At 35.1% G+C, this 13,507-nt stretch overlaps 2 protein-coding genes across 2 annotated transcripts; both read left to right on the top strand.

The window, feature by feature from the left end:
* Nucleotides 1-6,315: 6,315 nt before the first annotated feature.
* On the top strand, nt 6,316-7,728 carry LOC106436331. The gene has a single exon (XM_013877287.2). The coding sequence runs from the start codon at nt 6,316-6,318 to the stop codon at nt 7,726-7,728; it is 1,413 nt and encodes a 470-aa protein (XP_013732741.2).
* Nucleotides 7,729-11,861, top strand: LOC106393034. The gene is made up of 4 exons (XM_048749584.1): nt 7,729-8,446; nt 8,541-9,145; nt 9,219-11,545; nt 11,633-11,861. The coding sequence occupies exons 1-4, from the start codon at nt 7,729-7,731 to the stop codon at nt 11,859-11,861; spliced, it is 3,879 nt and encodes a 1,292-aa protein (XP_048605541.1).
* The last annotated feature ends 1,646 nt before the right edge of the window (nt 11,862-13,507 follow it).

Genomic DNA, 13,507 nt, shown 5'->3' with positions numbered 1-13,507 from the left:
CATAAAAGCAACAACACCAATCACAATGCATTGTGATAACCGGACAACTATCCACATAGCATCAAACTCAGTATTCCATGAAAGAACTAAACACATTGAAGTTGACTGTCACAAGGTGAGACAAGCTGTGGAGCAGAAGATTATTTTACCCTGTTATACTAGAAGTGAAGATCAGTTAGCTGATATCTTCACCAAGGCAGCAAGCACTAAAGTTTGTGAGTTCATTCATCCAAAATTGGGACTCATAGACCTCTCATGTCACTGATATCTCCTTCATGAAGTGTTGTACTCTTTTTCCTTGACTTGGGTTTTCTCCCAAAGGGTTTTACCTAGTTGAGGTTTTAATGAGGGAATACTTCATGGCTTCCAAGCTTGACTTGTTCCATATGGTCAAGATTGAGGGGGAGTGTTGACATAAAGCAGAAGTAAGCTGCCAGACTTGAGAAGTAAGCTGCCAGACTTGAGAATTAAGCTAGAGACTTATAAGGTTTTATAAGGCTTTATAAGGTTTTATAAGCTTGAGTATTTTATTGAAGAGAAGAAAAAGAGAGAAGAAGACCGTTGAAGATATTTTAAAACAATGAATATTTTATTATATTGTGTACTGATGCAACTTGCCTTTAAATATTTGTACCCAGATCCACAGTTAAATTAAAGAAATTATTTTCCTCATTATCTCTCTCTCTTTCTCTCTCTCTCTCTCAAATTCAAATGTTACTCTCTCTCTTTTGTTCATCCTCTCTCTTGTTCATCTTGTTCTTCATTTTCTTTCAGTGACACCTGCTAATACTCCAAACATTGACATTCTTTTGCTACCATGAATATTTTTTGCCTGAAAGAACATAATTTACAGAAATGTATTCGTATAAATGTTTTTAACTGGGACCAGAATTTCATATGGTAAAATAAGATCATGGTGAAGTGAAACCATTATTTACCACATAAGCTTGAGCGAGGCAGTCTACAGTGCCTTGGCAAATAAGATCAAATAAAGTCTTGACAACATAAAACGTGTAGAAAAAGCCCTGTTCGGAATTACGCTAGGCGTGAGTCGGGCGGTTGATGTGGGCCTAGCGAATTGGTAGAAAATCGGGGATTACTCGGGGATTACTCGGGGATTAATCGGAGCCTAGTTTTGAATGTTTTTTTCAAAATTTCGGATAATATATGTAATATTAGAGTTTGTTTTGAAGAGATACCACTAAATTCCAATGGTCTAGCGGCAAGAGTTGTTTGTTTAATGGCTCATTTCCCGGGTTCGACGTAACCAATGCTTTTTTTTTTATTTTTCTTTTAGTGAGTGGCATATTTGTAATTTTTCATCATCTTTCCCATAACTTTTTTTTAGGGTTCCGACTCTGCAAGGCTATTCCATGGCGGCCATCAACTATTTTCCTATAAATCATCAAATTGTTGTGTGATTTCGTGTTAGTTATGTCACAGATACATAGATTTGCCATTTAACATCAGTTTTGAACATTCAAAACTTCAAAAAAAAAAAATATGTTGCAACCTCCGATTTGTTCGCCGCCTATGGCGAACTCGCCACGGCCAAGCACCGCCCAACGTCTCGTCGGCGCTTAATCGAGCGCCTTATCCGCGTTTTCGAACGGGGAGAAAAAGTATGTATCCCTTCGCTGCTAAAAGCTATACATGTTAGAGCATCTCCAACTCATCTCTATAATAGAGATCTCTAAAATAGAGAAAAAATAGAGATAGTGTTTTTGCTCCAATGTGTTCTTCTATAATAGAGGAATGCTATATTTACCTCTATAAATAGATGAATACTATTTTTTCCCCTAAATATAAAGGAAAAAAAAGCATTCATATATTTATAGAGGCAAATATAGCATTCCTCTATTATAGAGGAACACATTGGAGCAAAAACACTACCTCTATTTTTGCCTCTATTTTAGAGATCTCTATTTTAGAGATCTCTATTATAGAGATGGGTTATAATATGTGTCGTTAAACAAAATAAAAAGAGAAACAAAAATATAAAAGAGAGATACAAAGAAAAAAAGAACAGAGTGTTTCACTTTCCACAAGGAAAGAATAAGTGAAGCAACTTTAGTGCTTCATAAAAGTATTCTTGACATTGTGAAATAATTTCTGTGGATATATATTAGCCAGAAAGCACAGTTATGTAACTGCAATAGTCTTTGTTTTATTATTATTTCTCCAAAGTTTTCAACTGCTTCTGTAATTAGCCTTGAAATAACATTGTAGTACACTACACATAGCTATTGGGTTGTAGCCTGCCACCGTTTAGAGGCCTTTTTTATCTTGGATCAATATGACATGGATTGATTTGTTGCCGGTGTTGAAAAAGCCTTTGATCTCTTCCACAATTTCGGGGACAGTAGTGGACCAGTTGGGAAGAAATCTACAAGAAACCACTGGGTCATGGGGCCAAGTTGGATAGAGAACACAGCCGCTTTTAATTCTTTAGGTGATGTTTTTTTCATTTCTTGAAAAGGCTTTCTTTAAGTGATGGTTCAGCAATGAGGTTCGTTAATTACTTAATTTCCACCGCGATGAGGGTTTGATGGTTTTATTAAATGTTTCGGCTTTATTTTCAAACAGACCCATCTCATTCTTTTAGAGAATCTCAGAGCATCACTAGTGGTATATGGTACCCATTTAGAATATCTAATGAATATAATATTAATAATTTAAAATTTATTAAAATTAAATATTAATTCTCAAACAAAAATAAAAGTCCAAGCAATGAGACAACAACAAATGTTGTCAGAGTATCTCCCAAGCCGTAGAACGTTTACGCTTCTTCATTCTCAAGACTTTATTTGATCTTTATACATTTTTTTTTATCTTTTTATACTTTTAAAAAGTTTTACACTGCAACAGCCAGCCATTTATCTTTTTGAAACACTATTTTCAACTCTATAATTATATATGTCTCACAAATATATTAAAAACTAGTTATATATTATATTTTATTACTTATGGTTATATTTTTAAAAATATCTCAATTAAATTTTTTAGTTTACACTTTCTATATGATTTATAGTTATATTTGAGTTGAGAATATCTTATTACATTTTTGCAAAAATATTTTTTTTTAACATTTTTCAAATATTATGTTTTATTGATTTTTAAAGTTTATTTATTTGTTGTCAAAAAAAATTTAAGTGACTATAGTTAGTCATTAATACTATTGAGGACTAAAATAACATTTAATTTTTTTTAAAGTATATTTGAGGATCATAGTTGGAGAACCTGTTTTCAGGTTGTTATCGGGATAGATTCTGGAATAGTCACATATCTATCTCTTTTGTGATTCAGTTCTCTCCATGTGTGCTCTTTCCTTCATCATCCTCAATTTTTTATATGCTATTTTTGCTTTTTCTATCTTTGGTCGCATCGTGGAAGTAACCAATATTTTGTCACTTAGATTTAGTCATAATTGTCTATTTCATGACTTCCAGTATTTTTCATCTTCTTTGTAAAACCTTGTTAGTTCGTGTTTAAACTTTAATGTATGGGTTAGTGAGACTTCTGGGAACTTGACTAGCCAATGCCTAATAACAGTCCAAAACAAAATATTCTCTCCGTTCTTAAATATAGGATTAAATATAGGATGTTTGGTTAAAAACATGCATATTAAAAAAACTTAATGTTTTTTTGTCTAGAAAATAACATTAAAATTATAAATTAATGGTATTCAACCAGTTACGAACTTAATTTAAGTTAACACTGTACTTGTGGAATCGTGATAAGGAGGTGTTTGGCATTTACACTTTTAATAAAATTAATGTACTTTTAATAAGACAATTAATGTAAATATTAATGAAATTACTAAAAAATGCTATTTTTTGTACTTTTGTATTATTATCTATGCTTTCAAACAGTTATAATTTATATTGTTATCCATGTTTTCAAACAGTTTTAAAAAGTATTTCAGTTTTAATAATATAGATTTTCTATTTTTTATTAAAATTAAAGTATATAAATGGCCTTTTTTCAAAAAAAAAGAGTATAGCACAAAAAAAAATTGGAGTCGGTGAAAAGTCCTAGCAAATTGGATTGCTTTTGGAACGTTAAACTGTATAATTATTGATGCCTATAAGATATTAATAATTACAGTAGCCTGTACTTAAGATGTAAAAAACAATCTTTATTAGGTAATTGTGAAATATCATCTGAGATGATGAGTGTACTAAATCAAAACTTAAGAAAAAAAAGGAACCTGGAGGAATAATAGAGAGGCACATGGGAAGAGTGAGCAATGCCTTGATTCCATATCTGTAGGCTAGATTTCCAATTATCGGCATCATCACCGTTGTCCCAAGTCCTACTGTCTTTTTTACCATTTTCACCGTCATAACTCATAACAAAGATTTAGATTTATTTATTTATAAACATTTTATAATATTGAACTTTTTACCTTTTTAAAAAAAAAATATAACAATTTCCGTTTGGATGTCTCAACCTTCTACATAATTTTATGTTGGTTAGATGACCAAAACTCAATCGATGTCATATCATTGGGTGACGATCTCAATTCTCAAGTTATCATTAATTTGTTCGATTTTATTTAATACGATAGCATCTAATTTCCGAATGAAGGCAAACATTTTTGAGAGCTGTGTTTCATCACCTCAATATATAAAACTAGGATTAATTCCATGCATTGCATGCATTTTAATTTTCAATACATAATATTTAGTTGTAATATGTATTAGTAAATTTTTGAATATATTTATATTTATAATATTAGTATTTATTATATATATATATATATATATATATATGTGTGTGTGTGTGTGTGTGTGTGTGTGTGGTATTAGTTTAAGCTACAAAACATTTTTAGAAATAATGCTTTTTGGTTATTTGATGAAAACATAAAACACAAAAATATATTAAATTAGAGATAGCAAAATAGAAAAAAAAAAAGAAAAATAGCGGACACATAAAGTTTCATAGTAAATTTTGAATATATTTGTGTAATATAAATTTTATGTCTACTGCATATATTTATATGAAAATAAAATGGACAATGTTCCCCAAAAAAATAACAAAGCTTTTATTTCTTTTAGTTGAATGATTTTTTTTGGTTTTTAGAAGAAAAAAACAAATCAATAGTTAAAAACAAAAAGTAGAGAAAAAGATATTATGATAAATTTTAAATCAAATAAAAATGATTCATACATAAATAATATTTTTTTATTAAAAATACAATTTATTCCATCTGTGGATTTGATTTTCAATAGAAAATAAATAATATTTTATTGGTAATATATAATAAATATTTTACAATTTTAAAATATTTATATTTTAAGCATCATTTTTATTCATATATTACATGCGTTTATGAAAAAGTGGTACTAATTTGGCATATTTTGACGAATGTTTTGATTTTTATAGGAAAAATTTCAAAACACAAAACTGTTGGTTAAGAGGTAACCAAATAAAAAAAAAACTGTTCAGAACACATATTTTTAGTAATTATATTTATAATATTAATTTTTATTTATATAACATATATATATGTCTATGGAAAATGATATATTTTTAGTTGGAGGGTTTTTAGTATTTTTAGAGATAACAAAATACGATAAATTAGAAATGATAAAATAGAAAGTATAAAAGACATATATTTATATTTATAGTTTGCAAAGAAAATTTAATTTATTACTATAAGATAATATAATTCCTCCCTTTTCTTTTCGTTAGCAAAATTAAATAATTAGTTCGCCACGTACATAAAAGAAAAATTACTTAAAATATTTTAAATTAACTATCAAAAATTTTAAAGTATATTCAATCGAAAATTTTCTATTACTCAAAATTAGGTTTTATTGATTATTATTTAAAATTGGGATTTTAGGTTGGAATGAAGTTTATAAATTCCTATAAATGTTCTATAAAAAATTTAAAAGAATTAATTTGCTTTTTTTAATCACATATTTCAGATATGTATGAAAATGATATCTTCATCAAAAAAGGAGAAAATAGGTTCGTCAAGAAAAAGTTTTTTCTCTCTCAGCGTAAGATAGTGCTTCCCTCTTTTGGGCTTTATTTCCTCATTTGCTAATATACACTTCTTTAGCAAAGTGGGGCCTCAGAGTATACTAACACGTTTCTCACATCGAATCCCATCCAGTTTCAGAGATATTTTCCCCTTTTCACTCAGATCTACTCTTTCATCTAGAGTTTCATTTTGGTGTTCGTTGATAAAAATCTCAATCCAGAAGCTTTTTCTCCCGCGGTCAGATCTATTCGGTAAATCAGTTTATCCTGAAGATCAGAAGTGTTTGGATGGCATCTCAGCTCAATAAGGCGTTACTAAACATGTCGTTAGAGGAAGAAGAGGAACCTTTTGTTCTGCCTGACAATCCAGAGTATTACTCTACGGGTCGAAACTCTTTGAGTTTGGTTGGGCGGATTTTGAATCCTCGATGTCAGGCCATGTCAGATGTAATTCTAGATATGCCACGTAAATGGAAACTATACAACAGAGTCAAAGGTGTGGCTATTTCAAAGGAAAGGTTTCAGTTCATCTTCAAACATGAACATGACCTACAAGATGTTTTGGATAGAGGAGTGCATACGTTGAACTTATGGCCACTCGCTTTGGAAAGATGGGTGGAGAGACCTCCTGCAGATTATCTTCAATACCTATACATATGGGTCCGGATGAGGAATGTTCCAATCAATCATCGATCGGTGAAAGCTCTTTTCACTTGGGCGGGCTTTGCTGGAGAAGTGATTGAAGTGGCTTACGACCCTGAAAAGCCGCAAGTTAAAGATTACATAAGGGCTTATATAAAATTTGATGTTTCCAAACCCTTGAGAAGATCAAGAAAGGTCACAATTCTAGGTGGTGAAGAAGTGAACATTTTATATGATTATGAAAGGATCCAGAAAAGGTGCTATACCTGTCAGCGCCTTACTCATGAACAGCCTCTCTGTCCTCTTTTCAAGAAGGAGCAAGGTGTGACAGAAAAAATCGCAACTTCCTCGGCAGAGAGCATTCTTTCGGTGAGAATGGAGATCGCTGATGAAAATGACCCACTCTTTGGAGTGATTCCTGAGAGTCATCTTGGTCTCGACCCTCTCTCAGGAAAACCAAAGATTGCGAAAGAAGTATTGGAAGGGATGAGAGCTTACCTGGCTGTACCTGAGGGCCCAGAGAAGATAGCAAGAATGGAAAGAGTAAGGAAATCTATTGAAGATCTTGGAAATGATCCCATTGGCCAAAAGACGATGCTCATGTTGGAACCTGCCCCTACAATCACAAATAACTTGGATAAAGGCAAAGGTTTTGTTTTCAACTTCTCACAACAGAAAGAGGCTGGCAATAAACCAGATAAGTTAATGGCGAGTGCAATTGATGCTGGTAATAGAGTTTTGCAGTCAGGAAAGGTGGTTATTTCTAAGCCTAACTTGAAGGTGCAATCTGGATTCTCCCAACCAGAACTTCTTGTGGAAGGTTCAACGGGTTATAGTGCTGGGTTCTTTGAAACTAGTGCTTCCGGGACCGCACCAAAGAAACCTAAAGCCAGAAGGAGACCAGGAACGTACACACGAAAAGGAAATGGCAAGGGTTCATGCAAAGGAGACTCAGGAAGTGGAAAAAAGGTAGGAGGAGGAGAAGTGACAAAAATAAAAAGGAAGGCGGATGATGATGTCGAGCCATCTCAAAGCTCTGCAAGGTTTAAGAAACCATTGGTGGTCCCAAATGAGGGACCGTCCAATATCTAAATGACGATGATGAGCTGGAATTGCCAGGGATTGGGCCGTGCACAAGATCTGGTGATTCCAAGACTGAGGGAAATGCGCAAAGAATATTTCCCTGATATTTTGTTCTTGATGGAAACTAAGCAGCAAAGAGACGATTTGGTGGATCTTCAGACATGGTTAGGCTATGATAGGATTTTGACAGTAAATCCTATTGGGTACAGCGGAGGTTTAGCCGTGCTTTGGAAGAATTCTGTGCATATTGTTTTCAAGTTTGTAGATAAGCACCTGGTTGATTTGGTTGTACAGTTCGGGAAGGATCGGTTTTTTGTTTCGTGTGTATATGGTGAACCGATGAGAAGTAATAGACCTAAGCTATGGGAAAGATTGTCTCGCATAGGAGCTCACAGAAAAGATCCTTGGTGCATGATGGGAGATTTTAACGAGATAAGAAACAATGAAGAAAAGATAGGAGGACCGAGAAGGAGTGAAGCCTCTTTTCAACCTTTCAATGATATGCTGGATATAGCTGAGATGGTAGAGCTACCTGGTACCGGGAATGGTTTTACTTGGGGAGGAATCAGGGGATCTCTTTCGATTCAATCCAGACTTGACAGAGTTTTCGGGAATAAGAAGTGGTTCCACCTCTTCCCGGCATCCAATCAAGTGTTTCTGGATAAGAGAGGTTCGGATCATAGACCGGTCTTGACTAAACTGATACTGGCTTCGGAAGCGTACAGAGGTAGCTTCCGGTTTGATTCAAGGGTTTCTGTTCAGAGAAGGAGTTAAAGAGGAGATTAAGAAAGCTTGGCTATCAAACCATCCTCTTTTTGAAGTTAAAGTCTCGGATAGACTCAAAAGCTGCAGAAAGGCTTTGAGTAAATGGAAAAGGAAGGAGACATTAAATTCTAGAGACAAGATCAAACAGATTGAAGTTGCTTTAGAGGAGGCGCAATCATCGCTCAGTCTATCAACGATCAGAATTAACTTCTTGAAAGCGGGGTTAATACAAGCCTACAAGGAGGAGGAGATGTATTGGCAACAGAGGAGTAAAGATAAGTGGGCAACAAAAGGTGATCTGAACACAAAATATTTCCATGCTTCTGTTAAAGCAAACAGATCCAGAAGAAGAATCAACAAGCTGAGAGATGATAGAGGCCAAGAACATTTTTCTGAAGCTGCCAAAGGGGGAGTTGCATTGGAATATTTCACAAAACTCTTCTCCTCTACTAATAATGGAGACTTCTCCGACATCTTTGAAGGTTTCTCACAACGTGTAACCCCTGGAATGAATGAACTTTTGGATAGAGAGGTCACTAATGAAGAGGTTCGAGAGGCTGTATTCTCAATCAAGCCAAGCAGTGCTCCCGGACCTGATGGGATGACGGGATTATTCTTTCAAAAGTATTGGGGTACGATCGGAGAGCAGGTCACTAAAGAGGTAAAGGAGTTTTTTTACCTCTAATCAATTCCCACGAGAATGGAATTACACCCATTTATGTCTACTCCCGAAGATAGAAGATCCGGTGATCATGGCAGACCTAAGACCCATCAGCTTGTGTTCGGTATTGTATAAAATCATCTCGAAGATCATCGTGAGCAGGATGAAGCCTCTAATGGAAGATATAGTTTCTCCTACTCAGTCGGCTTTTGTGGAGGAGAGATTAATCTCAGACAATATTCTTATTGCCCACGAGATCATCCATGCCTTGAGAACAAATGAGAGAGTATCCAAGGATTTCATGGCAATAAAATCCGACATGTCCAAGGCCTATGACCGAGTGGAGTGGAACTACCTGCGTGCTTTGCTGAAAGCGTTGGGTTTTGAAGATGCTTGGAGTGAAAAGATTTTGTTCTGTGTTTCAACGGTTAAATACTCAACGCTCATCAATGACCAGCCGTTTGGATGCATTCAGCCAGAGAGAGGAATAAGACAGGGAGATCCACTTTCTCCATTTCTGTTTGTAATGTGTACTGAGGGTCTGATACACTTGCTAGAGAAAGCGGTTCAGGAAGGAAAAATTCAAGGAATTCAATTCACCTTAGAAGGGCCAATGATACATCATATGTTATTTGCTGATGATAGTCTGCTGATATGTAGAGCTTCTGCTGAGCAAGCGACTGAATTGGTGAAGATACTCAAAATCTATGAGCGGGCTACGGGACAGAAGCTGAATTTAGAGAAGTCGGCCATCACTTTTGGATCCAAGGTCACAGAAACCGTGAAAGCCTCAATCCAAACGATCACAGAGATTGCCAAAGAAGGAGGAACAGGATCGTATCTAGGCCTTCCTGAATGTTTCAGTGGCTCTAAAACAGAAATGTTAGCTTACATATACGATAGGCTCAAGTCGAGGCTGTCTGGCTGGTTTGTTAAGCAATTGTCCCTTGGTGGAAAAGAGGTTCTGATCAAAGCAGTAGCTATGGCGATGCCGGTGTATGCTATGTCGTGTTTCAAACTGACAAAGAGATCTTGTGAGAACCTGACCAAGGCCATGGCGGACTTCTGGTGGAACTCTTTAGAGCACAAACGGAAAATGCACTGGCTCAGTTGGTCTACGTTGTGTCTGGTAAAAGAACAGGGAGGTTTGGGATTCAAAGATTTACAAAGTTTCAATCAAGCTCTTTTGGCCAAGCAAGCGTGGCGAATCCTCAATCACCCTGAATCCCTCTTCGCAAGATTCTTCAAGAGCAGGTATTTCGAAAATTCAGACTTCTTAAATGCAAAAAATGGATCGAGACCTTCGTATGGATGGAGAAGCATACAATTTGGAAAGGAGCTGTTATTTCAAGGTTTGAGGAAACACTTGGGTAATGGAACGACTGTTTCAGTGTGGGTCGATGATTGGATAGAGGGAGATGTTAGAAGGAGACCGCTGATGAAAAATATCTTCGTCGATTTGATGCTGACAGTAGATAAACTGATTGACCCTCAAAATAATTGTTGGAGGCTGGATAAGCTGCAAGAGTTGTTTTATGAAGAAGATATCAAAAGAATTTTGGCGATGCAAACTGCTTTTGATCAACAAGATTATTGGGTCTGGTTACACAACAGGAATGGTAGCTATTCAGTGAAGTCGGGATATTGGTTCATCAATAGGTTCAACAGAGAAGAAGAAATCAGAGTAGCAGAGATGAGACCTTCTTTGAACGATTTGAAGACTGAAGTTTGGAAAATTCCCACGGTCCCAAAGATTAAGAACTTCATTTGGAGAGCAATCAGTAATGCAATTCCTGTTGGTGAACTTTTGGTCAAAAGAGGTATCAAAATGGATCCGGTGTGTCAAGCCTGTGGCTATCAGGGTGAGTCTATAAATCACATCATTTTTGGATGCTCCATAGCAAGACAGGTTTGGGCATTGGCCAATGTTCCTACTCCGCAATTTGGTTTCGATGCCATTTCACACTTCTCCAATTTTCACAGTTTGTTTCTGATGATGAAAAACAGAGAAATTGATGAGAGATTTAGAAATGCTATTCCTTGGATAGTTTGGTACTTGTGGAAATACAGAAACAAGGTCATTTTTGAAGGGAAGAAGTACTATCCAATTGAGCTGGTGGAGAAGATTATGGAGGAGTCACATTTATGGGTTTTGGCTCGAAGTAATGAGAATAGAAGGAAGGCGGAAGAACAGGAGGCAGAGATGGAAGTTGCGAAATCTTGGTCCGTTCCTCACCGTGGTTGGCTAAAATGCAACATCGGAATAGCGTGGGACAAGAAGCAATCTGGTAGTGGAGCTTCGTGGGTGGTAAGGGATGATCACGGGAAGGTCCAAATACACAGTAGGAGAGCGTTCTCGAACACTGATTCCCTTCATGAAGCGAAGTTCAAAGGTCTACTGTGAGCTCTGGAAAGCTGTCATGCGCATCATCTAAAGAGAGTCATCATTGCTTTTGATGATACAACTTTGATCAATGTGATACTAAGACCACAGGCATGGCCAAACTTCAGAAAGCAGTACGTGCAGATAGTTGAAAGGTTGAAGAAACTGGAATGGTGGAGGGTGATGAAGGAAGATAGATCAACTAACACAGGCGCTTTCCTCATAGCTCAGAGTGTGATTAAGGGAGGCTATTATCAGTCGTATGTTGCAGAGGGGCCACCCTTTTGGTTACGCGATCTGTTTGAGAGTGAGGAAGCTCCCCTCTGTGTGTAGTTGATCAGTCTCATGGTAAAAATGGAGGTTTTTTGGGTGGTTTACAAGGTAAAGGAACTCCTGTTTAATAGAAACCTTGTGTATGGGTTCATGTTTTTTTGGATGAAAATAAGAGGTGTAGACTTGTTCGTGGAAGAGTCTTAGTGTTGGTCTTTTGTTTGTACCTTAACTGGATGTTTTGATCTCTTATGATCTTGGAATGAAATATATAGATGACAAAAAAAAAAGATATCTTCATAAAATAAATGCTTACTTATGAATGGATTGATCGGCTTGTTTTGTACCGTTTTTTGGGGTCAAAGTCATCTACCGTTTGTTTCATCACCGAGTAAAAATCATTTTTGTGAGTAAAAAGCATTTTTGTGACCAAATGATCAAATAGTCATTAATCAAAAAAAAAAGAGACTGAAGATTAAAAACAATCGCAGCAAACGAGCAATATGCATCCATATAGTCCCATATAAGTAGAGGTGGTTACCACTTGCTGTAGTCCGGTGAGATAAACGGCGAGTGAACATGAATCGTTTAGGTCGGAGCAAACCGCGGAGACAGTGACGTCAGTCATGACCGGGCTTACCAAGTATCCGGCGAATGCTGACAGGAAAACCGTCGTCAGAATGTTTCTTAGCCCTCCAAGCATCTCTTCCATCTCTCTCATCTTTCCTCTCTCCTCTCCGAGTACTCACAGCTACAAAACATTGGCTTGCAAAATGTAATTCTTATAGTTTTTTAAAAAAAAATGTACCCTCCTTTCCTGAAATTAAGAAGTTTTAGATTTTTTTTCTTGTTCCACAAAGATAGATTTTCTATATTGTTAAGGTACTTTTTTATATTTTTGAGGAACATTAATTGAGAATATTTGAATTGATTAAATTTCATTGGTGGAAAGTTATTGGAAAGTGTATAATAAAATAAAAAATAAATTAAATTATAAACATTTATTAAATTCTTAATAAGCGTGCATACTCTAGAAAATCTTACTTTCAAGAACAAGAGTATATCTTATGTAAATAACCACGTGCCTATATTCATATATTAAGTTTTTATTTTGTTAAATCAAATAATAATTCTTGATAATGCATTTACAGTTGGGATTCTTTCATATTGACCTAAAACTTATGGTTGAACACACTACAAAAAAATAATAAATATAGCTATAAATTAGCTACAAAAAATTTGTAGCCGTAGTTTCATAGCTACAGATAGTCACAAAATAGTCATTTAGAAAAAATAATTGTGGCTATTATGTAGATTTCGTGGTTAAGTAACTACAACTTATAGTTTATGGATTTTCGAAGAAAATAAGTCACGATTAACCACAAAACAAATTGTTGATGGTAAGAAGCATCAGACACCAGAAAAAGTTAAACGAAATATATAGATGGTGATTATTTAAATTCAAAATATGGAAAGAGAGAGAAATCATCATGAAAAAGTAATGTTCGAAAATAAAAAAAAAATAAAATACAATTTTGCCGCTTACACTGTTAATCTTAGAATCAACAAATGTATAAATGCAAAAGTTATTGAAATTCAATATGGTCTACATGAGAAGCTCACACCAATAACAAGTACTATTATATACATTATTAAAAAAAAGTTAACACGGAATATAGTAACATATCACCTATTATTACGTAACAAAC

The sequence above is a fragment of the Brassica napus genome, chromosome C3 (assembly GCF_020379485.1).
Source record: "Brassica napus cultivar Da-Ae chromosome C3, Da-Ae, whole genome shotgun sequence".
Taxonomy (NCBI): Eukaryota; Viridiplantae; Streptophyta; class Magnoliopsida; order Brassicales; family Brassicaceae; genus Brassica; species Brassica napus.
The sequence above is the reverse complement of the archived record's forward strand: the minus strand, read 5'-3'. Positions and strand labels throughout refer to the sequence as shown.